The sequence below is a fragment of the Peromyscus leucopus genome, chromosome X (genome assembly GCF_004664715.2).
Source record: "Peromyscus leucopus breed LL Stock chromosome X, UCI_PerLeu_2.1, whole genome shotgun sequence".
NCBI classification, from domain to species: domain Eukaryota; kingdom Metazoa; phylum Chordata; class Mammalia; order Rodentia; family Cricetidae; genus Peromyscus; species Peromyscus leucopus.
This window is the reverse complement of record NC_051083.1, coordinates 60810482-60835448: the sequence shown is the minus strand read 5'-3', so window position 1 is coordinate 60835448 and position 24967 is coordinate 60810482. Positions and strand designations below refer to the sequence as shown.

Sequence of the window (24967 nt, the reverse complement as noted above, 5' to 3'; positions counted from 1 at the left end):
TTAACTAAACATGCCTCCTTGTTCAGCTGTATGCAGTAACCTTGCTTCCCTGTTCAACTGTATATGATAAATATGCTGCTCTCAAGGGCAGGGACCACTCTGAGTGTTGGGATTAAAGATATGCACTACCATATGTCCCTTATCAAAAATAAATTTAAAATTCTGAAAAAAGTTTAAACTTTTTTTAAAGTACAAATTGAAGGTGAAGAACAGCTGAGGAAGATACCCAGTGTTAACCTCTGGCTTTCACATGTATGTGTACATGCACATACATATACACACATGCATCTCACATATAATGTGCACACACACAAACACATGCATATATACATACCTAAAGAAAAACACAACATAAAATATTTTTAAAGTACACGGAGAATCTTGAATGATATATTAATGTGGCTTAACTTTATTTTTTAAGCAATGAAAAGCTGCAAAAAGACTTGAGGGTAACACAATCACATCTTAGTCACAATTGACTAAATTGCCAATTCCTTATGGACAGAGGCCATATATTATGTGGTAAATAACGGGCACAGTTGGTACTCTCAGGATGCACACAAAAATGTATCTAAAATCCATTTCTTTCCATCTCCACTGTCACCACTCTAGTTCAAGCTAATCCTTTCTTCCCTGGATGATTACTGTAGTTTACCCTTCCTGGTTCTGCCTTTGCCTCTCCAATTCTTTGTTTTTCCACAGTCAATATAATCATCTTTTCAGAAGGGTAAGAACTGATGCTTGTAGCTAGGATGGAATAAGTAAGAAGGACTGAATTACTCTTTGACTTTAACTCTAAACCTGGACAAAATACATGAAGCCAAAATTCAGGAAAGGGGAGCCTGGCTAACACCTACCATTCGTGATTTGGGAGACAGATTTCAGAATTCATTCAGGTAAGTTTGATGGCTAGAATTCAAAGGGCATAAATTAAAGGAGGGAAATCAAATATGCCTTCCTGAGAGCTACAGTATTCAGCAGGGAGTGCCTCAACACATGAAGTAATGACCTGAGGGCAGGGAATGAACCAGAACAGAGCAGATCCAAGAGTGCAATGCGCAGGACATTAGTTTGAGTACTTAGAAGGGTGTCGTCTCAAGAGTAGGGACACCTTTGCTCTAGGCCAAAGGTTGCTCTGGGCTTGCTTAACAAAACTTAAAAACAAGTCTCAAAAGAAACTGTTTCTAAGGAACCTAACTGCATCTCAGAACCAACCTTAAATATATTTAAAGGAATAGTAAGGAAAAATCAGCACCCAAAGCCATAAAATTCACTGTTTGACATCCAGGAACAAATTATTAGGTATGCAAAGCAAGGGAATGTTTTCCATAATTATAAGCAAAGTGAATTAATAAATTACCCAGGAAGAAAATTCATGATGGAATCAGCTGACCATAACATTGAACTAATTATGAGTGTGCTCCATATGTTAATAAAGTACAGGGAGACGTGATCATGAGATCATATGGAGGAGAGACATGGAGGATATAAAATATAAATCAAACTTCTAAAAAGGGCATGATGGTACACACCTGTAGAAGCAGAAAGACGAGTAGTTCAAGGCTAGCCTTGGCTACATAAGTGAGTTCAAGGTCACTGTGGGCTATAAGAAACTCTGTCTCAAAATATCAAAACCTACCAATCAATCAAAAGCCAACTTCTAGAGATAGTGAATACCATGCCTGAGGAAAGTGATATACTTGGTGGGATTAGCAGATTAGATACTACTGAACTAAAGATGAACAACTTGAAGGCGAGGAATAGAAAACCTTAGGGTCAGGGGATAGCTCCTCAGATAAAGGCACTTGGTCTTGAAGCTTGGTGAGCTGAGGTTGATTCTGAGAACCCATGTATATGTGGAAAGAGAAACTCCACTTGTGTTGCCAAGGCACATGCCTTCTCTTCCCCACACCATACCCAATGCATACACTGAAAATAGAAGAAACTAAGGGAGACCGGAGGCCTCAGGTAGGTAGAGTGAATAGGATGGCTGCCATAGAGGCCAGCCAGCCAGCCTGCTGTGCTGGGAAATGCCCAAGAGACTTGGCTTTTAAATAGTTATTGATAAAAATCATAAGAAAAATGAACAATAAGAAGTTGTGGACTTTATGGAGAAGTTTTAATTAGAATGGTGTGACTTAGAGCCCACTTTATAGTGGGTTGGAGAGGAAGATGAAAATCAGCCAGGAAAAGTGACTGATAGCTTTGACTGTGGTAAGGGTTTTTCCTGTGATAGAGTCATGCTCAAGACCTTCTGCCTGCTCTATCACTTACCTGCATCTCTAGCCCTGGACTATGTTCAACATTATAAACAAAGTAAAAAGGTCAAACTTATGAAAAATAGTTTAGATTTTTCAGAAAAGTTTTGGTTTTCAAAATTACTGATAAGGACTCTGGGGGACCTGCACAACTAATTAGGAAAGCAATTTGACACCTACTCGGAGAAGAAGTTGACTCTGTCTTCACCTCTCAACCAACTAGTTCATTCCTAGTGCCAAAGAATCCACAGAAAAGTATCCATGACAATACTGCTTGCACCAGTGTGGTGATATTGTGTTCCCCAAAATATCGTGCACCCAATAAACTTATTTGGGGTCAGAGAACAGAACAGCCACTAGATATAGAGGCCAGAAAATGGTGGCACACATGCCTTTAATCCTAGCATTCCAGAGGCAAAGATCCTTCTGGATCTCTGTGAGTTCAAAGCCACACTGGTGACACATGCCTTTAATCCCAGGATGTGAGCCTTTAATCCCAGGAAGTGATGGCAGAAAGCAGAAAGGTATATAAGGCATGAGGACCAGGAACTAGGCAGGTTAAGCTTTTAGGCTTTTGAGCAACAGTTCAGCTGAGATCCATTTGGATGAGGACTCAGAGGCTTCCAGTCTGAGGAAACAGGATCAGCTGAGGAATTGGCGAGGTGAGGTGGCTGTGGCTTGTTCTGCTTCTCTGATCTTTCAGCGTTCACCCCAATACCCAGCTCCAGGTTTGTTTTTATTAATAAGACCTTTTAAGATTCCTGCTATACACCAGGAAGAAACTAGAAGCACTAATGTACATTAGAAGGTGGACAAATTGTGATGTGTCCAAATGGAGGAAGTTAGTTTCAAGTGAACTATAGTTGTATATATAATCATGAAATGTTTGGTGTGGTGTCACACACCTTCCTTTAAACCCAGCAGGCTGATCTCTGTTTGATATCAGCTAGGTCTACATAGGGAGCTCCAGGCTAGCTGAGGCTATACAGTAAGACCTTGTCTCAAAAAAAAAAAAACCAACAAATAAATCATAACATGATATATTTAATACGATTCTACAGGATAAAGCTGAACCACCTCCAGATTTAGCCGCATAAAACATTTGTTTGCTCAAAATTCTGCAGATAATTTAAATAGACCCATTTGGGCATTTCTGCCTTGCCTAGGCTTGCTCATGCCATTGCAGTCTGATGGAGGCTTGATGGAGGCTGAATGATTTAATATAACCTCATTTGTACATCCGGCAGTTGACAGGCTGTCAGCCATGGTGCCTCTCCAGAAAGTTTGAACCTGTTCACATGATGGCAATGTTTTAAAAGGGCAAGCCCTAATGCACAAGTGCTTTCCAAGCCTAAGTGTGCATCACATTTGCAGACATCTCATTGGCCAAAGCAAATCACATGACCAACTCCAGAGCAAATCACATGACCAACTCCAGAGCTGTCAAGGAACTAGACTACCCAAAAGTGTGGATTCAAAGACTCGTAATTCATTGGGACCTTCCACATCTTCCATAACTATGTATTGTTTTAGACATATGTACTACAGGTGAAGTATAAATACAGAACATGCACTTAAATAAAAAATAGCAAAGCCTGAGAGTGGCAATCTCCGGGGAGGGAGGGACGAGACCAGAAAGGATATGTACACACAAGGCAGTTGTGGTTTTGTGGTGCTGGGAATTGAACCTAGAGCCTTGCACATGCTAGGCAAGCACTTTACCAGTGAAGTATATCTGCAACCTCAATTGTGTTTTAATTTAAATAAAAATAGGAGCAAGGGGCTGAAGAAATAGCTCAGTGGTTAAGAGCACTGGCTGCTCTTCCAGAGGACCCAGGTTCAATTCCCAGCACCCACAAGGCAGCTCACAACTGTTGGTAACTTCAGCTGCATGGGATCTGGAGGCCTCTTCTGGCCCCTTTGGGTGGGCATCATGCACACACGGTGCACAAACACACCATATATAGTCCAGGCAAAGCACCCATATACATGAAATAAGAATAAATCTTTAAAACACAGGAATGAAATTTGGTAAACTGATAGTATTGGCCAACTGAGCTGTATACACACGATTTTTATTATATTCTTTGCTATCCTTTTTGTTCATAAGCTATTTCCAATTTTTAAAGCAACTGGGAGGTATGGAAATACAGATTAACCTTTGAAGAAGTTTGGCAAAAGGAAAGGTCAGTAGAAAAAGCAGGCACTACCTAGACAAAAGGGCATGATTGAAAGAACACTATTTTTTTTTTTGAAAGATGGGCAAAGGCTTGTGAACATAAATGGGTTGAAGAAGAGATGTCAGTGAGATACGCTGCTGAAGGTTAATCCAAGAAGCAAGGTTCTAAAAGAAAGACCCTGATCCATTCTTCTGATGATCCCTTCATAGGAATTCAGTTTTGTTAGCATTCAGTGCTTATAGTTGAATGAATATTGAAATGATACAGCTAGCAGAGGAAAAAGCAAGGCAGAAAGCAAACATACTGGCAGAGAAATGTTTTAGAATTCATTTATACGACGAACATTTATTGAATGTACTGTATGTACTATAATGTAGTAAATGCATTAGGATACAAACATTAGTAAGACTTTGTTTGTATTACCATGTCTTTCTTACCGTATAGTGGGGGCTGATATCATATGAGCAGAAACAGTACATTCTCAGCTGCAAATGGAACTCAGTGACAGAGTATTTGCTTAGCACACACAAGGCCTTGATTTTGATCCCTAGCATCAAAAAAAAAAAGTGTGTGGGGGGATAGTATATCCCAGTGTGATAACTCATTACAGGAAAGTGAACAGAGTCTATGGGAGTGTAGAAAACAGCAGTCAACTGGAGATAGTGCACGTTGCTTGTAGCACCCTGGTTAAAGGTTCAAGTTTTCGAGACGTATTTCAAAATCTTTCCACTTACTAGTTGGAACCTTTTAACCCCGTAACTATCTGGTTTCGTTTGTAAAATGGCCACCATGACAGTAGTCACCTCACAGTATTGGTTGAAGATTAAAGAAGTTAATGAGGACAACTTGCTTAGAAAAAGTGCTTGATGATAGCTAAGTTGTTTGTCAAGAAGGCACATATTAAAGGATGAGTGAAAAATAAGGAGGAGGGAATGCAGTATGTGAAGACAGGGAGGGAGGCATATAGGAGAGAGCGTGGTGTGTTTGTGGACCTGTGAGAAAGTCGGTATTCAGGGACTGATAGTCATGATGATTGAAGCTCACAGACATGGCTGAATCCCAATATGCTAACCCAAGGCATCTGTTTTCTGGTGGGCACCAAAGATTCAAAAGGGTGGATTTGCTTTTGTAATAAGTAAATCAAAGATGATTTTGAAAAGAGTTGTGGAAGTTGAATGGGAAAAGATCGATGGGACTGCTAGAGAGCAGGTGTTGTCCAAGCAAAGAGCTTCAACCAGGGGGAAGGGCAAGCTTGATGGGATGACATGGGTTACAAGAATTAGGACGATATGCTGACTTGTTGCATGTGCAGGGTTCTGAAGACAGGGTAGTTGAGCAAAACCAAAACCTAGCTCGAAAAAAAGAATGTAATTAAGAATCTGATGGTTTGTGGAGAGAAGATGAGGCTGATTTTGGAAATGGTGGAGCTTAATCTACCTTTGTAGCCTGTACGTCAAGATGCTTAACAGTTATTTGGAACTGTCTGGAAGTGAAGCAAGAGTTTGGGGCTGTTATTAAACAGTTTGCAATCCATCACTGTTAGATGACAGTTGAACTTGGTTGGAGAAGATAAGAGAGACTAGGGCATAATCCTGGTGAATCCCAATGAGTAAGAGTTGAGCGAAGACATTCTGACTGGGAGAGAAAAGAGGAGAATGAGGAGACAGTAAGAACTTTTGGGAAACAAGATCAACCAGCTGCCCTAGACTCTATAGGTGTGGGCCAGTGAGTTCAGCCCTAGGAAGTCTTCATCTGTCTGCCTTTCCTTCCTTCCTCTTCCTTCCTTCCTTCCTTCCTTCCTTCCTTCCTTCCTTCCTTCCTTCCTTCCTTCCTTCCTTCCTTCCTTCCTTCCTTCCTTATTTCTCTCTTTTCTTCTGTGTCTCTGTTCTCTCTCTCTCTCTTTGAATTTTTAGACAGGGTCTCACAATGTAGTCCAGGCCAGACTAGAACTCACTATTACAGCCTAGCTTGACCTAGAACTTAAAATGATCCTCCAGCCCCAGCCTACCAAGCACTAAGTTTACAGGTGTGTGTGTGTGTGTGTGTGTGTGTGTGTGCGTGCGCGTGCCACCACTCCTGGCTTATGTTTTAGTTTGATAATGTTACAGCAGGAGCCAGACTGCAGGGCAGTGACTCACTGGAAAAGGGAAAAGGACAAATTAGGGAAAGGGTAGTGAATACTGGCAGTCCCTCCAGAAATCTGACTGTGAAGAAAAGGATGGAAAAGAGGAGTATTTGAAGTGAAATAGTGTGGAATTCACACTTTAACTTTTAAATGGGAAGAGGTTAAGTATGTCTGTAGTAGGGGAAAGGTGTGGAGGATCACAGAGAAAGAGGATGATGGATGGAATCAAACTTCAGGAAGACTATTCCTGATAGATTCTTCCAGGGATCACTGTGAGTAAATTGGCTTAGATTGTCCAGAGTGGAATGGAACCAGGAAGCAGGCAAAAGGAAAGGAGATACAAACGAATAGAGAATACTTCTGGTGCACTACGAAGTCTTTCCTTGCATCCTAAAAGATGTTGACTTCCATGACTAGTGGAAAATGCAGCTATGCTATGTACCATTAAAAACAACCATTTTTGATAACTTTGACTGTTTAGATTTGTCCTGTTGTAATAGTTATCACATTTATTATACAAATTTTAAGGAACATAACAGAAAAGAATCCAGGTTTAGTGGGCATGCCTGTAATCCCAGCAATTGGGAGGCAAAGACGGGTGGGTTGGGTTTCAGATGACCCTGGCACAAAAGAAAAGGAAAAAAAAGGAAGGAAGAGAGGGAGGGAGGGAGGGATGTGGGGAGGGGGAGGGGGAGAAAGAAAGGCTGATATCTGTTTTCCAACTCAAACATTTACAGCATTTGTTTGGTGATCCTAACAGTACATTTCTCACTACTAATATCATTTACCATGGGGATCACCAAGAAGTCTCACACTTTTATTGTCCGTCCATCTAGGGTTGAAAGCATAGCCATAGCTATCTGTTTCAAGGATTTCACTTTTTTCTTCTTGCTACTCTATATGAATGTCTAATACTTTTTGCTGGGAACTGATTAATGAACAGCATGGAGCTTTGCTTGGTGTCCTAATGAGTATGGCAGGAAGCTAAGAACTTGGAAAAAGAATTGCCCTACTGACATTTTAATAACAACTGTTGGCTAAGAGCTGAGATTAACTATCTGTAGAAGTGATTTTATTGTTTGTTTGGTTTTTGTTTTGTTTTGTTTTGAAACAGGTTTTCTGTGCATAGCCCTGGCAATCCTGGAACTCACTCTGTAGACCAGGCTGGCCTCGAATTTAGAGATCTGCTTGCCTCTGTGCCTCTGCCTTCCTAGTGCTAGGACGAAAGGCATGTGCCACCACTGCCCAGCTCTGTAGAAGTGATTTTTACAGTTTATATTTGACTAATGTTCTTCTCTGACAATTTCATACATGTACATAATGCATTCTTACCTCCTTCCCTCTCCTTCCCACTCCTGTCACTACCCACCCCTTACAGTCATTCTGGATGTATTACCATGTCTAACTAATTAGATTCTACATGGAGTTATTTTCCACACTGTGCCATAATTAAGCCGAAATTTCATTTACATTTGATTATTTCTAATGCTTTCTTATAATGTTTTTGCAGGTCAGAATTTTCTTTTTTATTGTGATAAAATAAACATAGTATGAAATTTACCATTTTAACTGATTTAAGGGTAAAATCCAGTAGCATAAAAATATATTCAGTGCTGTAGAACCATTATCTCTGTTTAGTTCTGGAACATTTTTTATCATTCCAAATGGAAACTTTGTATCATTCCTCATTTCACCCTGCCCTTGGACCCTAGCAACCACTAATCTGTTTTCTGTTTCTGTGGATTTACCTATTCTGGATATTTCGTATAAATAGAATCATGCAGTATGTGGTCTTTTGTTTTGCTTCTTTCTGTCAACATGGTGCTCAAAGTTCATCTGTGTTATAGTGTCTATCAATCAGCCCATTTTGAATAACATGCCATTTATCCACTGATCAGCATTTGAGTTGTCTCCACCTTTTAGCGATTGTGAATATTGTTTCTGAGCATATTTGCTTAAAGTTTTATTTGAATACCTGCTTTTAAGTCTTTTGTGTATACACATAAAATGGAATTGCCAGGTCTTTTTTTTTTTTTTTTTTTTTTTTTTTTTTCCGAGACAGGGTTTCTCTGTGTAGCTTTGTGCCTTTCCTGGAACTCCCTTTGTGAACCAGGCTGGCCTTGAACTCACAGAGATCCGCCTGCCTCTGCCTCCCGGGTGCTGGGATTAAAAACATGCACCACCACTGCCCAGCGAATTGCCAGGTCTTAGTGGTAATTCTTGGTGTAACTTGTTGAGGAACTGCCAAAGTCTTTCCCCAGGCAGTTGTACCATTTTATACCCCACCAACAACTTCTAGAGTCCCATTTCTCTGCATTTTCACTTAGCATGTGTCTGGTCATAGAAACCCTAATCGATCGACATGAGAAGTCTGTAATTGTGCCTTGAATTTGCATTTTCTTAATGGCTAGGTGTGTTAAGTATCTTTTCATGCATTTCTTGAATGTTTTTATATCTTCTCTGGAGAAAAAATATTGCCTGTAAAAATTGACTTGATATAGAAAATTGAAGCCGGATCCCTATTTTTCAACCTGTACAAAACTCAATTCAAAGTAAATTGAATACTTTAATGTGAGGCTTGAAAATTTGTATGCATAGACAAAAGGGATTTCCTTTCTTTATTAAGTTCTTATTTTAGGACATATCAATCTATACTCATAAGGGGCACACCACTGAAAACAACAAAAAGATTGATGTTTATCCCTACTTCCAATATTCATACCACTTTAGGATGATAGCAAATGGAGTTAAATGTAAACAGTATGTATAACACATCATCACATTTTCCAGTTGATTTTTTTCCCAAATGATACTTTTAAAATGGAAATTTCTGAGTCTGGAGAGATGGTTCAGTGGTTAAGAGCATTAGCCGCGCTCTTTCACAGGACCTGAGTTCAAGTCTCAGCACCACCATCTGTAACTCCAAGTAGGGGATCTCATGCCTTCTGGCTTCCATGAGCACCAAGCATGCACATAGTGCAAAGACATGCATGCAAGCAAACCACACATGCAATGATAACTCAAAATTGACATTCCTAACTATATCTAAGGATTTGAAACTTCTGGAAGAAAACATATGGGAAACTCTGAAGAGATAGGCATAGACAATGACTTTCTGAACAGGAGTCTGATGGCTCAGGAAATATTAGCAAGAATTGCTGAAGTGAGATTGCATGACATTCGAGGGCTTCTGTACAACAAAGGAAACAGTTAGCGGTGAAAAGACAGGCAGCAGAATAGGAGGAGATCTGTGCTAGCTACACATCTGACAGAATAAAAATCTCCAGTCTGTGATGAACTCGAAAAATGTAAACACTCAAAATCCAGCCAAGCTGTCCCATCAACAAATGAAAAAGTAAAGCCAGCCAGAAACCGCAGGGGAAAGTGTTTAGCATATTTAGCTATCAGAGAAATGTACAACAGAACTTCATTGAGATTTTATGTCACCCCAGTCAGACTGGCTATCATCAAGAAAACAAGAAACAAGTGCTGAGGAGGATGCAGAGAAAATGGACTATATACACGGTGGATAGGACTACTAATTAGTCTAACATGGCTCGATGAAAAGGAGAATGGAGGTTCTTCACAAGCTTCCAGAAAGGACTACCTACTGCATTGCCCACTCACTGTCCACCATCACGGAGAATACACCCAAAGGAATCCAGGTCAATGCACAAGAGAATTATTTTCACACTTGTGCTTATTGTAGCCTTATTCACAATAATCAATATATGAAATCAGCCTTGGTACACATTAACAAATGAATGGATAAAAATGTGGTACCCATACACAATGGAGTTTTAATTTATTCAGCTATGAAGAACAGAGGGCTGGGAAGATCGCCTAGTTGGTAAGGTGCTTGCCACACAAACATGAGACCCCAAGTTCCAGCCACAGCACCCATGTAAAAAAAAAGTTGGGCATGGTAGCACAGGCTTGTAATCTCTGTGCTGGAAAGGAAGAGACAGGGGATGCTTGAGGCTCACTGGCCAGCTAGCCTAACCTAATCAGCAAGCCTCGGGTTCCAGTGAGAGGCCCTGTCTCAGAAAATACGGTGACTAGCTCCTGAGGAATGATAGCTGAAGATGACCTTTGGTTTCTACATGCATGTGCACACATATGTACACTTGTGAACACGGGTACATGCACTCACACGCGCACACACACTAAATTAATTTAAACATATTTTTAATGGAGCTAGAGAAATGGCTCAGTGGTTAAGAACACTGGCTGCTCTTGCAGAGGACATGAGTTTGATTCCTGGCACCAACATGGTAGCTCACAACCATCTATAACTCCAACACTTTCTTCTGATCTCTGTGGGGACTGTGTTACATGGTACACAGACATACATGCAGGCAAAGTACCTACATACATAAAATAAACCCTTTAACGTAGTTTTACTTTTTATTTATGTGTGTGATTGTGTTGCCTGTAGGTATGTCTGTGAACCACATAGTCCAGAAGAGGGCATTGGGTGTTGTGGAACTGGAGTACAGATAGTTACAGAGTAGCCCAGTGGGTGTTGGGAACCTGCAAGAGTAGCGAATGCTACTCTTGGTCATCTCTTTTAGGAAATTGGGTGGATCATCATGTTAAATGAAATAAGCCAAATTCAGAAAAACAAATACCACATGCTTTCTCTCACATGTGAGTCTTGAGTTGTCCTCAGAGTGAATATGATCAAATTACATTATATGCATATATGATAATGTAATAATGAGGTTTGTTATTTTATATAATAATTATATGCTAATATTATAAGATGTTTGTTACATTTATTTATCTATTGTGTGTGTGTGTGTGTATGTGTGTGTGCAAGAGCATGCATGTGGAGGTCAGAGGACAGTTGGTCCCACAACTTGTGGGAGTTACTTCTCTCCTTGTACCATGTTGGTTCCAGGGACCAAATTCTGCTCTTCAGCCTTGATGGCAAGAGCATTTAGTCGTCAAGCCATCTCTCAAGTCCTATATGCTAATGTTTTGTGTGTTACTGGGCATTGGATCTAGGGTCTTGTGCATGCTAAGCAAGTATACTAGCACTGACCTATATCCTCAGATAGTTTAGTTTTGACTTTAAGACGGGGTCCTTTTCCTTTACTCAGCCTGGTCTTAAATTTACTCAGGTAATCCAGGCAGGCAAGCCTTGAACTTGTCCTCCTGCCTCAGTCTCCTGAGTAGCTAGGATTCCAGGCTTGAGCAAGCAGGCCAGGCTCTACTTTTAAAATTACTTACCCTCTCTTTGTTATTATGTAATTCATCTTTATTTTATTTTTTAATTAAAAATTTCACTTATTTATTTTGGGGGGCGCACATGTGTAGAGGTCAGGAGACAATTTGCAGGAGTTGGTTCTATATTTCCACCATGTGAGTTCCAGGGACAGAATTTAGGCCATCAGATTGGCGGCAAGTGCCTTTATCTGCTGAACCATCTCACTGGGGCTACATTGCTTTAAAAAAAATCTTTTTATGAAGCTGGAGGGATGGCTCATGGATTAAGAGCTCTTGCCAGAGGACCTGAGTTTGGCTCCCAGCACTCACATTAAGCATCCTATAACTAACTGCCGGTAACTCCAGTTCCAGTGGATCTGATGCCTCACTCAGGCACTGGCACTCAGGTGCACGTATTTACTCACATACATAATTAAACATTTTAAAGTGATTTGTAGGGTTTTTCGAGACAGGGTTTCTCTGTGTAGCCCTGACTGTCCTGGAACTCACACTGTAGACCAGGCTGGCCTCGAATTCACAGAGATCCTCCTGTCTCACTGCCCAGCTTGATTCCCTCCCCCCCATTTTTTTAAATAACTGCCTTGTTGAGATACAATCTGTATACCATATAGTTCATATACTTCACATATGTAATTTAATGTATTTTAGTATATGCATAGGTATCATTACTTTCCAAAATTTTCATAATCCCTAAAAGAAACTTCATACTGACCTGCAGTTAATCCCTACTGAACTTTGCCTTTTTTGAGACAGGGTCACATGTAGCTCCCTGTGTGGCCAAAGATGACCTTGAATTTCTGACTTTCCTGTCTCTATCTCCAGGAGCTGGGCATACAGGTGTTGTATCTCGGCATCCACTTTATGTGGATCTGGTGACCGAACTCAGGGCTTTGTGCAGGTCAGGCAAGTATTCTGCCAACTGAGCTACACGCTTAGACACTGAACTTCGCACAGTTTTTATTTATTATTGTTGTTGTTGTGGGGAGTACACATGCCAAGTGCACTTGTGGAGGTCAGAGGCCAACCGTGTGCAGTTGTTTTTCACCATCCAGTTTTATGTGGGTTCTTGTGATTGACCTTTAGAACAGCGGAGCTCTGCAGTTATGGTAAAGCTGTCTACTTGCTAGCATCAGGTGTTCAGGGCTACCCTCAGCCCTGAGTTCAAGACCAGCATAGGCTACACGAGACCCTGTCTCAAAACAGAATAAAAAAAGAGGCATTGTGCTAAAGGAGATAAACCAGACCTTTGCAGTCTGCTCTATTTCTTTACTTGAAACCTTCATGCAGGGTGTTATACTCTTTTCCAGGTGAGCAAGGGTAACACCTACAAGAAGGGAACATATAATAACATGCAACACAGGTTGCCTTTGGGGAACGACCTATCTTTGGCTCTAGATTCCAGACTTTGATCTTTTCATTCAACTTAAAATTTTCTGCTGGGTGGTGGTGGCGCACACCTTTAATCCCAGCACTCGGGAGGCAGAGGCAGGCGGATCTCTGTGAGTTCGAGGCAGCCTGGTCTACAGAGCGAGATCCAGGAAAGGCTCCAAAGCTACACAGAGAAACTGTCTCAAAAAAAAAAAAGTTGAGAGTATACTCATGTGACAATGAATAGGAGTGCAGTCTGAGAAACACTTGATGAGGTGCTTCGTCACTGCGTCACCATTGTATATTTCTACAAACATGCATCACAGGGCCTACTACGTAGGGGGGACGTACAGCATAGCCATCATGCCTGCAGCTGTCATTGACTGAAATGTCATTTCACCCTGCATGGTGGTAATAATTTATCCCAGGTATGTTGCAGAACTTCAGGATAAAAGTTGAGTAAGATACAACCCTTGTCCAGGAAGAATTTATAATTTTGTGGGGTGGGGACACACGTAAACAAACGATGACCATGTTATGAAGCGTAAGTCTTAGAACAGAAGTGCTATGGGGAAACAGTGTGTGAGCGGGAGAGTGTCTGAAGAAAAATCCTCAGGGAAAAATACATGGGCTAAAGGTTTTGGTAGGAGAGGGCAGTCAGTACTGGGAAGAGAGCCTGGGGTCTCATGCATACTCGGTAAGCACCCTACCACCAAACTAGATCCTTAGCCTTTAAAAAAAACGTTACAAAAATAGAAAGAGTTTTGCCGGGCGGTGGTGGAGGCACACGTCTTCAATCCCAGCACTCAGGAAACAGAACCAGGCAGATCTCTGTGAGTTCGAGGCCAGCCTGGTCTACCGAGTGAGCTCCAGGACAGGCACCAAAACTACACAGAAAAAACTTTGTCTTGAAAAACCAAAAAAGAAAAAAAAATTAAGACAAATGTCATTAAGTTCCCCAGGTAGGTCTTGAACTTGTGATCCTCCTGCCTCTGCTTCCTGGGTAACTAGGATTACAGGTCTGTGTTATCAGGCTCGGTTTTGAGCTGAACAGTAAAGCATAAGGAGATGTTTAGTAGGCAGGAATTGGAGTGAAGAACATGAGGACAAACGTAAGAGAAGGAAGAAGGAATATGGGATGTTTGGGAGCAGTCTAAAGGCCTTTTCTAACTAAAGAGAATGTTCAGGAATGTTCCTGAAGGTGGCAGTGAGAAGGTAGGCTGGGACTACCAGTTCTTATCCTACACTGTATTTTTTTTTTTTTGATTTTTTCGAGACAGGGTTTCTCTGTGTAGCTTTGCACCTTTCCTGGGACTCACTTGGTAGCCCAGGCTGGCCTCGAACTCACAGAGATCCGCCTGCCTCTGCCTCCCGAGTGCTGGGATTAAAGGCGTGCGCCACCACCGCCCGGCTTATCCTACACTGTAAAGCAATGCTTTCCAAACTTCACTTACTGTATTTTGCCTTCATGTCTTATCTTTGGAGTCATGAACTTGTGATATGTTTTATTTATAACATTAAAGAGAAACTATTAAAATAAAATAATAATAGTATATGTATTGCTATACTTTGTATACACGGACATGTTTTTAGAAAGCCATTGCTGAGTGCATTATTGAAAGAGATTAGGCAGAGGAGTAATGGAGGAGATTACGTCAAAGGCTATTGAAATACCCAGAGATGACAAACTTCTAAACGAAAAAAGCCTTATTGGCAAGGGCAGTGAAGAAGGGAAGGGATTTTAAAAGAGATTTAGGCTAGGACTTACGGTTAATTAGAGGAAGTAGGGATATTTATAACTAGAATCTGGATTTGGTGACTAATAAGGAAGGGTGGAAGATCACAGGAATGACCTGGAGTCACAGTCTCTCTTGACACTAATGACGACACTATTACTAACACAGGGGAAAGAGCAAAAGTACGTGCGTGAAGAAAGGCAGGCTTTTCTGTTCGTTTGCTTTTGTTAATTTCAATTTTATTTCTGATTAAAAAACCCAGGATATTCTCACTGTAACAATTAAAACAATCCAAAGATACAAGATGACCAAGTTAATGTCTCTTCCCTTCCTTGTATATATAGAGTGAGACATGTAAAAGACAGATTGTGTGTAAAAGATCTCTCACAGTTATCTTTTCAATATAAAAAAAGAGACAGGAACTGGGAAAATATGCAAATAACCAGGTGCCTAACACAGCTGGATTAGACTTCCTTAAGCGGCTCCAACAAGGAGTCCTACAGTCCCAGTGACTTTGAACTCCTCACTAACAATTTAAAATATCTTTATAAGGACAGAAAGAATTTTATCAAAAGTTCAGCAAAGCAGACTGGTGTGGTGGCGCACACCTTTAATCCCAACACTCAGGAGGCAGAGGCAGGCGGATCTCTGTGAGTTCGAGGTCAGCCTGGTCTACAGAGTGAGTTCCAGGACAGCCAGGGCTACACAGAGAAACCCTGTCTCAACCCAAAGAACAACAACCAATGAACCAGCCAAACAACCAAACGGAAAGTTCAGCAAAGCAGCAGCTTGAGAAACACATTCTCTACTTCTGTGTTTCTCCTTGGCCTTATATTATGCTTATTTGTCCTGATACAAGCCACTGGAAACCGTAACAGTATTCAAATCTGCCCATCATGGTGGCACATGCGTGCAATACAGCACTCAGGAGGCAGGGGGAAGAGGATTGATGCAAGCTCCAGACAGCGAGATTTACATAAATTCTTGTCTCAAAAAAAAAAAAAAATGGCTAGTGTGCTCCTGGTTACAAAGTAATAATAATCGTAATTGACACCTTTGTCATGACGTGTCCCCTTTTGCATCCTTCTACCGTCCACTTGTAACTTTGAGGGAACCAATAGATATGGCCTTTGACATAGTCTTTATGAGTGTGTATATGCATATGTAAAAAGCATGTGATTTTGAAAAGCCAGGCAGTGGTGGCGCACACCTTTAATCCCAGCACTCAGGAGGCAGAGGCAGGCGGATCTCTGTGAGTTTGAGGCCAGCCTGGTCTACGGAGTAAGTTCCAGGACAGGCACCAAAACTACACAGAGAAACCCTGTCTCAGAAAAAAAGTATGTGATTTTGATAATAGGTATTCTCATTCTCTCTCTCTCTCTCTCTCTCTCTCTCTCTCTCTCTCTCTCTCTCTCTCTCTCTCTCAAGATTTACTTTATTTTTAGTTATGTGCTTGTGTGTGCCTGTACGTGGGTATGTGCATGTGGGTGTAGGTGGCCACGGAGGCCTGAGGCAGGATTCCCCTGCTGGAGGTATAAACAATTAGTGGTCAGCTGCCTGGGTGTTGGGAACTGAACCTGGGTCCTCCGCAAGAGCAGCCAAGCGCTCTTAATTGCTGAGCCATCCCTCCAGACCCAATAATGGCTATTGTCATATAAAAATGAGGTTATTTCTTTTATACAGACGTGTAAAATCCCCAGCTGATCATTTGCAGTGGATATTCTCTAGGTCATTCCATACCAAGTTAACTCACTTTTCTGTAGGAGACTGCCTTTTGCCTCTCTTTCTTCAAACTGGCTCTACTACATTTAAAGTGACTTTCCAGCAAGTGGCATATTTGGCTTGTGATTTTTTTTTAATTTAGCCTATCGATATCTGTATTTTAATCAGGCCATTTGCATTTTAGGTAACCGTAGTGCCCTAAGGTTGCTGTGACAAGAGCCATAAAATGTTATTTATCCTGTCACAGTTCTGGAGCCTGGGTTGTGGCGCTCGGCTGCGAGCCTCTGGAGGAGGACCTTTCTTTGCGTGGTCTCACTTCTGGTGGATTAGCCCCAGGTGTTCCCCGACTTACAGCAGCTGAATTGCAGCCTCTGTCCTGTCCTCACAGAACCATCTCTCCTCTGCATCTGCCTTCACATGGCACTCTGCTGTCTCTCCGGCTTCTTCAGACTTCCACCTTCCTGTGAAGAAATCAGCTTTGTTAGATTAGGACTCACCCTAACGGCTCCGTTAAACATTTATTTTAGTTTCTAAGTGTGTGTGTGTGTGTGTGTGTGTGTGTGTGTGTGTGTGTTTTGCCTGCATGTTTGTGTGTACGCCTCAAGTGGATCTGGTGTCAATGGAGATCAGAAGAGGGCATAGGATCCCTTTTCTGGAGTTATAGATGGTTGTGAACCACCATGTGAGTGCTGGGAACTGAACCCGTGTCCTCTACAAAAGCAGCAAGTGCCCTTAATCGCAGAGCCATTTCTCCAGCCCCGTAATGGCTTCACTGTAACTTGACCTGCATCTGCAGAGACTCTATTTCCACAAGGGGTCCCTTTGAAAGGTTCTGAGGTTAAGACTTCAGCATCCATTTTGGGAGAACACAAACTCACAATGGTAATTGTCAGTGTGTTAGGCCTAGAGTCTGGCATTTTAGTATTCATTTCCTGTTTCCGTTTCTTCTGTTTCTCTCTTTCTATTTCCTTATTTTCCTGTGGATTTTTAGGATTTTTTTTTTTTGGATACAGGGTCTTACTATGTAACCCATGCTGGCCTCAAACTTGAGATCTTTCTGCATCTGCCTCCCAAGTGCTGGATTCTAGGCTTGCTTCACTACATCTAACCTATTTATGGTGTTTTTTAAATTTTAATTTAAAATGAATTATTGTTGTGTTATAGGGGGGCAGTGTGGTGGTCTAAGGGTGCATGCAAGCCACAGGACAGAAGTCGAGGCCAGAGGACAACTTTCTCCAGAGACTAGAAGTGGTTGTCCGATGTCATGTTCATTCTCCACGTTGTCCCCTTAGACAGGGTCTCTCCCAGAACTTAGAGCTAGGCCGGAGGCCACCCAGCCCTAGCAGGCCTGTTTTCAGCACGTACAGCACTGGGGTTACAGGCATGTACAGACTGGCCTTTTACAGAGGGGACTTGAACTCTTGTCCTCATACGTGTCTTACGAGTGCTTCTCTCCACAGAGTCATCTCCTTAGCCCTTAGGGTCCCTTAGTTTTTATCTGTTCTTTTTTATCTGTTCTGACATACTATCCAGAACAATGCACGACATTTAGTCACCGTGTTTCCTTGGCGCCTCTGGATTGTGACGGTTTCGCACACATTTATTTTTCAAACCTTGATGTTTTCAGTGACTACTTGTCAGTTGTTTTGTAAAATAATGGAATTTGTCTGATGCATTTGTCACCATTAGACTGAGTTATGGACTTGGGGAAGACTATGGAGGTAGACAAATTTTCACCATGTCGTGTCAAGGATACCTACTTTCGAAACGCCCTACTACTGTCAGTGTTGAGCTTTCTAAGCCGGCCCAGGGAGTTTTGTCAGACTTTATTGTCTATAGATACTATTAGAATGGAATATTGCTCTCTTCTTTCCCCCCATGCATGCATGTGTGTATGAATGTATTGGTCTGTCTGTCCTTTTGTCCGTTCAGTACAACAATGATTGATTTATATCAGCATGGACTCATGGGTATGTTTTTATACTTTGGGTTATAATTTAGCACCCTTCATTTTCTTGCTCAGATTGTTCCAGTTTGACCATGGGAGCCCTTTTAGCCTGCTCTTAACCCTTTTCACCTACCCTTATCATTTTTTTTGACGGTACATTTTCCTACATTTGGGCACGGTTCTAAGTTCATCGTGTATTCTGCTGTTTTCTGACAGTTCGTTTGCTCCTGAACTTGAAAAATGTTCCACTTCATTCTGTCCTACACAGCTTCAGATGAGAGATGTCCTCTCATTCAGACTGGGGAGCTCTGTAAGTGATGCAGTATTTCTCTCTGAGTCACTTCAAGACTTTGTCTTTGTTTTGTTTCATGAAGATTCATTGTGATGTGGCTTGACGTGTGCTTCTCTGTAATAAAACCTTTATTTAAGAAGATATTTATTTATTATTCAGAGATAGAGTATCCCTATGTAGCCCTAGCTAGCCTGAAACTCACAGATACCTGCCTGCAGCCCCTGATATTGACTTTAAAAAGAGTCTTTCATTCACTTATTTTATGTCTATGTAAATGTGTCTATGTGAGTGTATATATGTGTTTGTCTGCAGACATTCAGCCAATGTATGCCCATGGAGGCCAGAAGAGGACACTGATGCTCTGTTCTATCACTCTGCATATTTCTTTGAGGTGGGGTCTCTCCTTGAACCTAAGGCTCACATTTTGTCCTAGGGCTGGAATCCGGCAAGCCCCAGTGACGTTCCTGTCTCTGGCTGCCTCAGAGTGGGGATTACAAGCATGCACCTAATGCCTGCCTTGTTAAATGGGTGCTGGTATCCAAATACCAGTCCTCACCACTGTGTAGCAAGCACTCTTAGCAACTGACCCATGTCTCCAACCTCTCTTTCTTGTTTCTGTTTTGGAGACAAGGTCTTGTGTAAGCCAGGCTGGCCTCAAACTCACTCTGAAGTCAGTGATGGCTTTGAACTCCTGATCCTACTGCTTGCACCACCACCACCAGTTTATACAATGCTAGAGATCAACTCCAGGGCTTCCTGCAAGCTAGACAAGCACTCTGTCAGCTGAGCCACATCTGCACTCTCACAGCTGGCTTTCTCATAATTGTGTACTGCATTATAGGTGAAGATAGCATTTACCAAACATGCTATAGAAAGAAAATCGCCAAGAGAAGGGATATTGATTGCAGCAGTATCGCTACTGGCAAAACTTGAAACAAACTGTAGGGTCAAGGATAATGTGTTATTAATTTGGGCATTTCCTCAGTGACGCAGGCTGAGCCAATCACATCTCTCAATTCATAGCATAGTAATATTTACCTTCAGTTTCCTGTTGCCACAGACATATTTGTACATGTGTGCTTAAGGTCCAAGTATATTGTAAGTATGTGCAAGTATGTAAGGGATATATGTATGCATTTTAAACTTTAATGGGCATTACCAGATTATTTTTCTAAAAGGTTACAGAGGCTCATATTTCTGTCAACAGTGTAAAAGTGCCTGTCTCCACGAATTTTCACCAATACTGGATATTATCATTTTCATTAAGTTTATGAGAAACACCACATTATTGTTTTATTTGTATTTCTTTAGTAGAACAGATTTCCTCACTTTTGGCAGCTTGACTTTCTTGTTCTGTAAACGATCTTGTTTGGAATTGAGTTACGAACATACTGAGTTTATGGTAAGGACTGTGAATGAAAATGATCGGCATGGCAAACCTGGCTTGCCCAGAAAAGAAGGCAATCATGGCTGCTGAAGCGGTGAGGGCCGTTAAAGAGGAGGCAGACACTGCACACAGTCACAGTGAGCAGAATCGTCAAGGGTGGAAAGGTTGGAACTCATCTGAAATACTGACTGCAAACATCCTCGCTCTTCTGATCTGCTGGAAATCAGGACAAGCTGAACACTGACTGTGCTAAGGTCATGGGTGAATCCCCAGACCTAGTTGTTTCCCTAGGTGTGGTATTATAAATTCGGGTGATAAACCAGGTCTGACTGATTGTCTGATCATCTCCCCTGCGATCATATGATGGCTAACATTCTAAGTTATTGACAATGCAGCTGCTGCAATGATTTGCATAGAATCAGTTGTCTTGAGTAAAGAATGTGTAGCCACTGTAGGAAATTTGAATGCCAGTTGCAGGTGAGTGAATTGTAAAATGACTGTTTTTCTTTTTCTAGGTGATTGTGATATTAGAAGCATGACAGAACAGATTGCTAAAAGGTAAACCATGCAAAAATGTTAATTTGCCTTTGATAAAACTTCCCAGGGCTTGTTAAAAAAGAAAGAAAGGAGAAAGAGGGAGCATGTGCTTCGATAAGAGAGCTCTGGAGGGTACACTGTTTACACAAACGAAATAAAACAAGCCGGAGCCAGGCACTCGGTCACTGAGCCGCCCTCCCAGACCCCAGCTTCTTTTGATGATTAAGAACAATGTGTTGGTGACTGAGTCCCCTCCCCCACAAGACACGAGAGGAGGAGGGGGAACCACACTCTGGTCCTCTGCAAGAGCAGCCGGTGCCCTTGACTGCTGAGCCAGCTCTCTGGCCTAGACCTCATTTTTAAATTAAATTTTTTTTTAAAATCAGAGCAATGTCTGGGAGACTTGTTGGGAAGAAGAAGGGGTTCAGCCTGGGAGGGAGGAGAGTGAAAATGACGTGTGTGTAATGACCACTCGTTTTATATATATATATATAAAACATATATGAAACTGTCAAGTGGAGTAAATCCATATGGCATGGTAGTTTGGTGCTGTGTGTGGAACTAATAATGAGAGACCTTAACAAACAGCACAGATTCAGGTAGCTCTTCTAAATAAGGTATAATTCTACTGTTCCGTCTACTCTCTGGGAAGGAAACAAGAGGATTAGGTCTCTGTCTAATAAGGGAGAGGAAGAGTATGGGTGACGAGATTAGCTTCTGTTTGAAAATCTGCTGTGTGCTATAAAACTCGCCAAAGTCCGCGCTAGCAAAGACTATGTGTGGGCTCTGAGTACCTGCACCCAGTGTAGGCGCTCAATAGATGTCGGGATTTCAACTGTTAAATTACTCATTTAATCTGTGCAACAACCCTATGAGTTAAGTATTTTTACCCACATTTTGCAGATTAGAACCCTGAGACAGAGAGAGCTCGTTATCAGCCTTCTGATTTACAGGAATGTGCATACATAGATGATTCTCACGGGAGAGGACAGCCTGGTCTTGGGCTGAGAGATGAGGGAGATGAGGCAGGCAGTGTGAAGCCGGCGGCGGCGCCGGCGGCGGAAGCGGCGGCGGCGGTGGGCGGCTCTTTGTCTGTGTTACCGTGCTTTGAGTAGTTGAAACTTGGCATTTGCAACTGGATAATTCTCTGTAGAGGGGCCATCTGGGGCTGTGGGGTGATGTTGAACAGTATCTCAGGATGTCTCTAAGATGCCCACTCCACGCTTTGACAACCCAAAATGTCTCCAGACATTGCCAGGGGTTAAAATCTCCCCTGATTGGGAACTACTGCCTTAGACACTGACAGGACTGCCCAGGAGCCTCTCTGCCCTCGAAGGGAGTGTCTCTTCTCTAGTTTTTACCCAGAGTCAGTGATGGTCAGCCGGATGTGAGCTCCAATTGACCTTGGCCAATTTTAAGTCAGCTTTTTTCCTGTGTCCTGTATAGTCTTCTTACTCTATTAAAAAGTTCTGTTTTCCAGGGGCTGCAGAGATGGCTCAGAGCTCCGATTGCTGTTCCAGAGGACCTGGGTTCAATTCCCAGCAACCACATGGCAGCTCACAACTGTCTGTAATTCCAGTTCCAGGGGACCTGACACCCATGGCAAAACATCAGTTCACATAAAATAAAATGTTTTAAAAAAAGTTCTGTTTTCCAATCAGGTGTGGTCATGGACACTTGTACTGCCAGCACTTGAGAGGTAGAAACGGGAGGCTCTCCAGTTTAAGGCTAGCCTGCACTACATAATGACTTCGAAGCCAGTTTGGGTTCACATCAAGACCCTTCCTGAAACAAATGAATAAACTTTAAAGTCTATTTTGCCCTTTCTCTGGTGTCCCCTAAACCTTTGTCTCCCCTAGCTCCTCCACAGTTGTCCTGTGTGGAGACAGCACTTTATGAGGTCTGGAGCTGAAGTCACTCAGTATGTTTTCATTTTCTGGTAAAATCCAGGTCCCTTCTGCTACTAAACTTTACCCTAGGCCCTGAGTCTGACTGGCTCTGTCCCCACATCCCTGCTTCCTTGTCATAGGTCTTCTGTCTTAAGGAGATGACAGTCATATTTGTGGAATTCCATTCTCCTTTAACAAAGGAAATGTCGTCGTTGTCATGCCGGTGTGAACACAAGCATCTCGCCCTCCCTCTACGCTAGCCCTCAAGCATGGTTACAGTACCCCGGAAGGCAAGTTGCCAGATTGAGAAAAACAACTAACCAAAAAGAAAAAAAAAAAACCAGGATGTTCCATGAAATTTGAATATAAGTGTGTACCAAATGCTACAGATATTTTTGGTAGAAATTCATCACAAACTTGAATTTCAAACTTCACTGTCCTGTATTTTATCTGGCAGTCCTGCTAGAGAGCTTATCAGAAGAGAAATTCCTACTTGGTGGATCTGGATGGGGCCTAAGAGTTTGTTTATGCGGGTTTGGGGACGGCACTCTTGAGAGCCCCTGGCATATAAGATAAACAGAGAAAGATAAGGGTGTTGTCTCCCTCACAGCATCAAAGGTAGAGAAAAGAGTTGCTGAAACTTGAACCAGTGGCTTGTTTTTGAGTCCTGATTTCCTCACACACACACACCCCTAATCAGGAATCCATGTGTGAAAAAGGGTGGTTGAATTGTAGTGTTTTTAGAGTTTTTGTAGTGCCAGGCCATGCACATGCTAGACAAGTGCCTCTCCCAGGACAGCAGTCCCCAGGTCAGGCTGTAAATTTTACGGGGTGACAGCAGTAAGCTAGCTAGTCAAAACGACGGATTTTAAACATAGATGCAAAGCACTGAGGATTGCTTTAGGACATGCTTCTCACTGTTTACTCATTGCGTAGTGTGGTCAAGTCAGGGGAATGCCTCGGTTTATAATCTGAACGTTTCTTTCTTTCTTTCTTCCTTTGTTTTGTTTTTTGTAATAGAATTTCTCTCTGTAACAGCACTGACTGTCCTGGAACTCACTCTGTAGACGAGGCTGGCCTCGAACTCACAGAGATCCACCTGTCTCTGCCTCCCGAGTGCTGGGATTAAAGGCGTGCGCCCCCACACCGGACTATTAATCTGGAAGGTTCTTAAGAACTAAGAACCTTTCTTTTTCCTTCTTCCACTCCCTCCCTCTCTCATCTTCCTCATCTGGCCTTCCTTCAGCTTTTTTGCTAATTACAAAAGTAAATGTGCTCATTAGATCTCAAATAGGTGTTATAGCAAGTCACACTTTGAAAGAGAACTCCTCTGTTGACTGCTGCATATGTATATGCAGTCTCTTTGCATAATCCTAATATGCATAGTTGTATTTATTTTATTAAATGAAAATTTGAGCATACTGAACATACTGTTCTGACTTTTTTTTAAAAAAAATTACTATAGAATTTGGATATCTTCCAATACCCGTGCATATGGATCTAATTTTTAAAAGATTGATTTTTTTTAAAATTTTTATGTGTCTAGGTGAGTGCCTGAAAGTATGTCTGTGAACCATGTGAGTGTCTGGTGCCTGTGGAGACAGGAGAGGTTAACAGTACAGAATTACAGGCAGTTGTAAACTGCCACATGGGTACTGGGAACCAAACTTTGGTCCTCTGCTGAGTCATGTGTTAAACTTGGATACATCAACAGTCATGTCTCCAGCCTAGATCTAATTTTTAAATTAAAATATTAAACAAATCAGGGCAGTGTCCCTTGCCCTAGCCTTCTGAATACCTGTACACTTACCCAACTGGCTAATATATTTTCATCTTTCTTCCCCTAAGCCCCGACTCTATTTTTGAGACAGTCTCACTGTGTGGCCTTGGCTGTTCTGGAACACACCCTGTAGACCTGGCTGGCCTCGAACTCACAGAGATCCACTGTCTCTGCCTCTTGAGTGCTGGGATCAAAGGTGTGCATCACCACGCTGGGCTTTCCTTTTCCTTAATCACAGTGCTGAGGACGGAAGAAGTGGTGTCTCTCGTGTGCTTGGGTGAGCTCTGTAGAGAGCCCTGAGCCACACTCCCAATACCTCTTTCCAGCTGTTCTCTCTGGCAACTTGTTTACTGAAGAAACTGGGAAATTGACCTCTAGAGCCTTCTCCAAGTCTGGATTTTGTTGACTGTCTCCTCATGATCTAGATTGCCCTATTTTCTCCATACTGTATTTTCTTTAAATATTTTTAAAACGTTTATTATTATGGTGTGTATGCATGATGCATACATACAT

General features: G+C 41.9%; 1 protein-coding gene and 1 non-coding gene across 2 annotated transcripts in view; both read left to right on the top strand.

Annotated features, from left to right (window-relative positions):
* The window catches only part of Snx12 (sorting nexin 12), an 80154-nt gene extending 57554 nt beyond the window's left edge, over positions 1–22600 (top strand). Inside the window, exons 5-6 of the mRNA XM_028892097.2 lie at positions 20764–20806; positions 22266–22600. Of these exons, the coding sequence (XP_028747930.1) occupies positions 20764–20787 (24 nt within the window). The 3' untranslated portion in view covers positions 20788–20806; positions 22266–22600. The remainder of the gene's footprint in view (positions 1–20763; positions 20807–22265) is intronic.
* On the top strand, positions 20437–20568 carry LOC114708665. Its single transcript, XR_003736833.1, has one exon. It is a non-coding gene; the product is annotated as a small nucleolar RNA SNORA72 (small nucleolar RNA).
* Positions 22601–24967: the final 2367 nt, after the last annotated feature.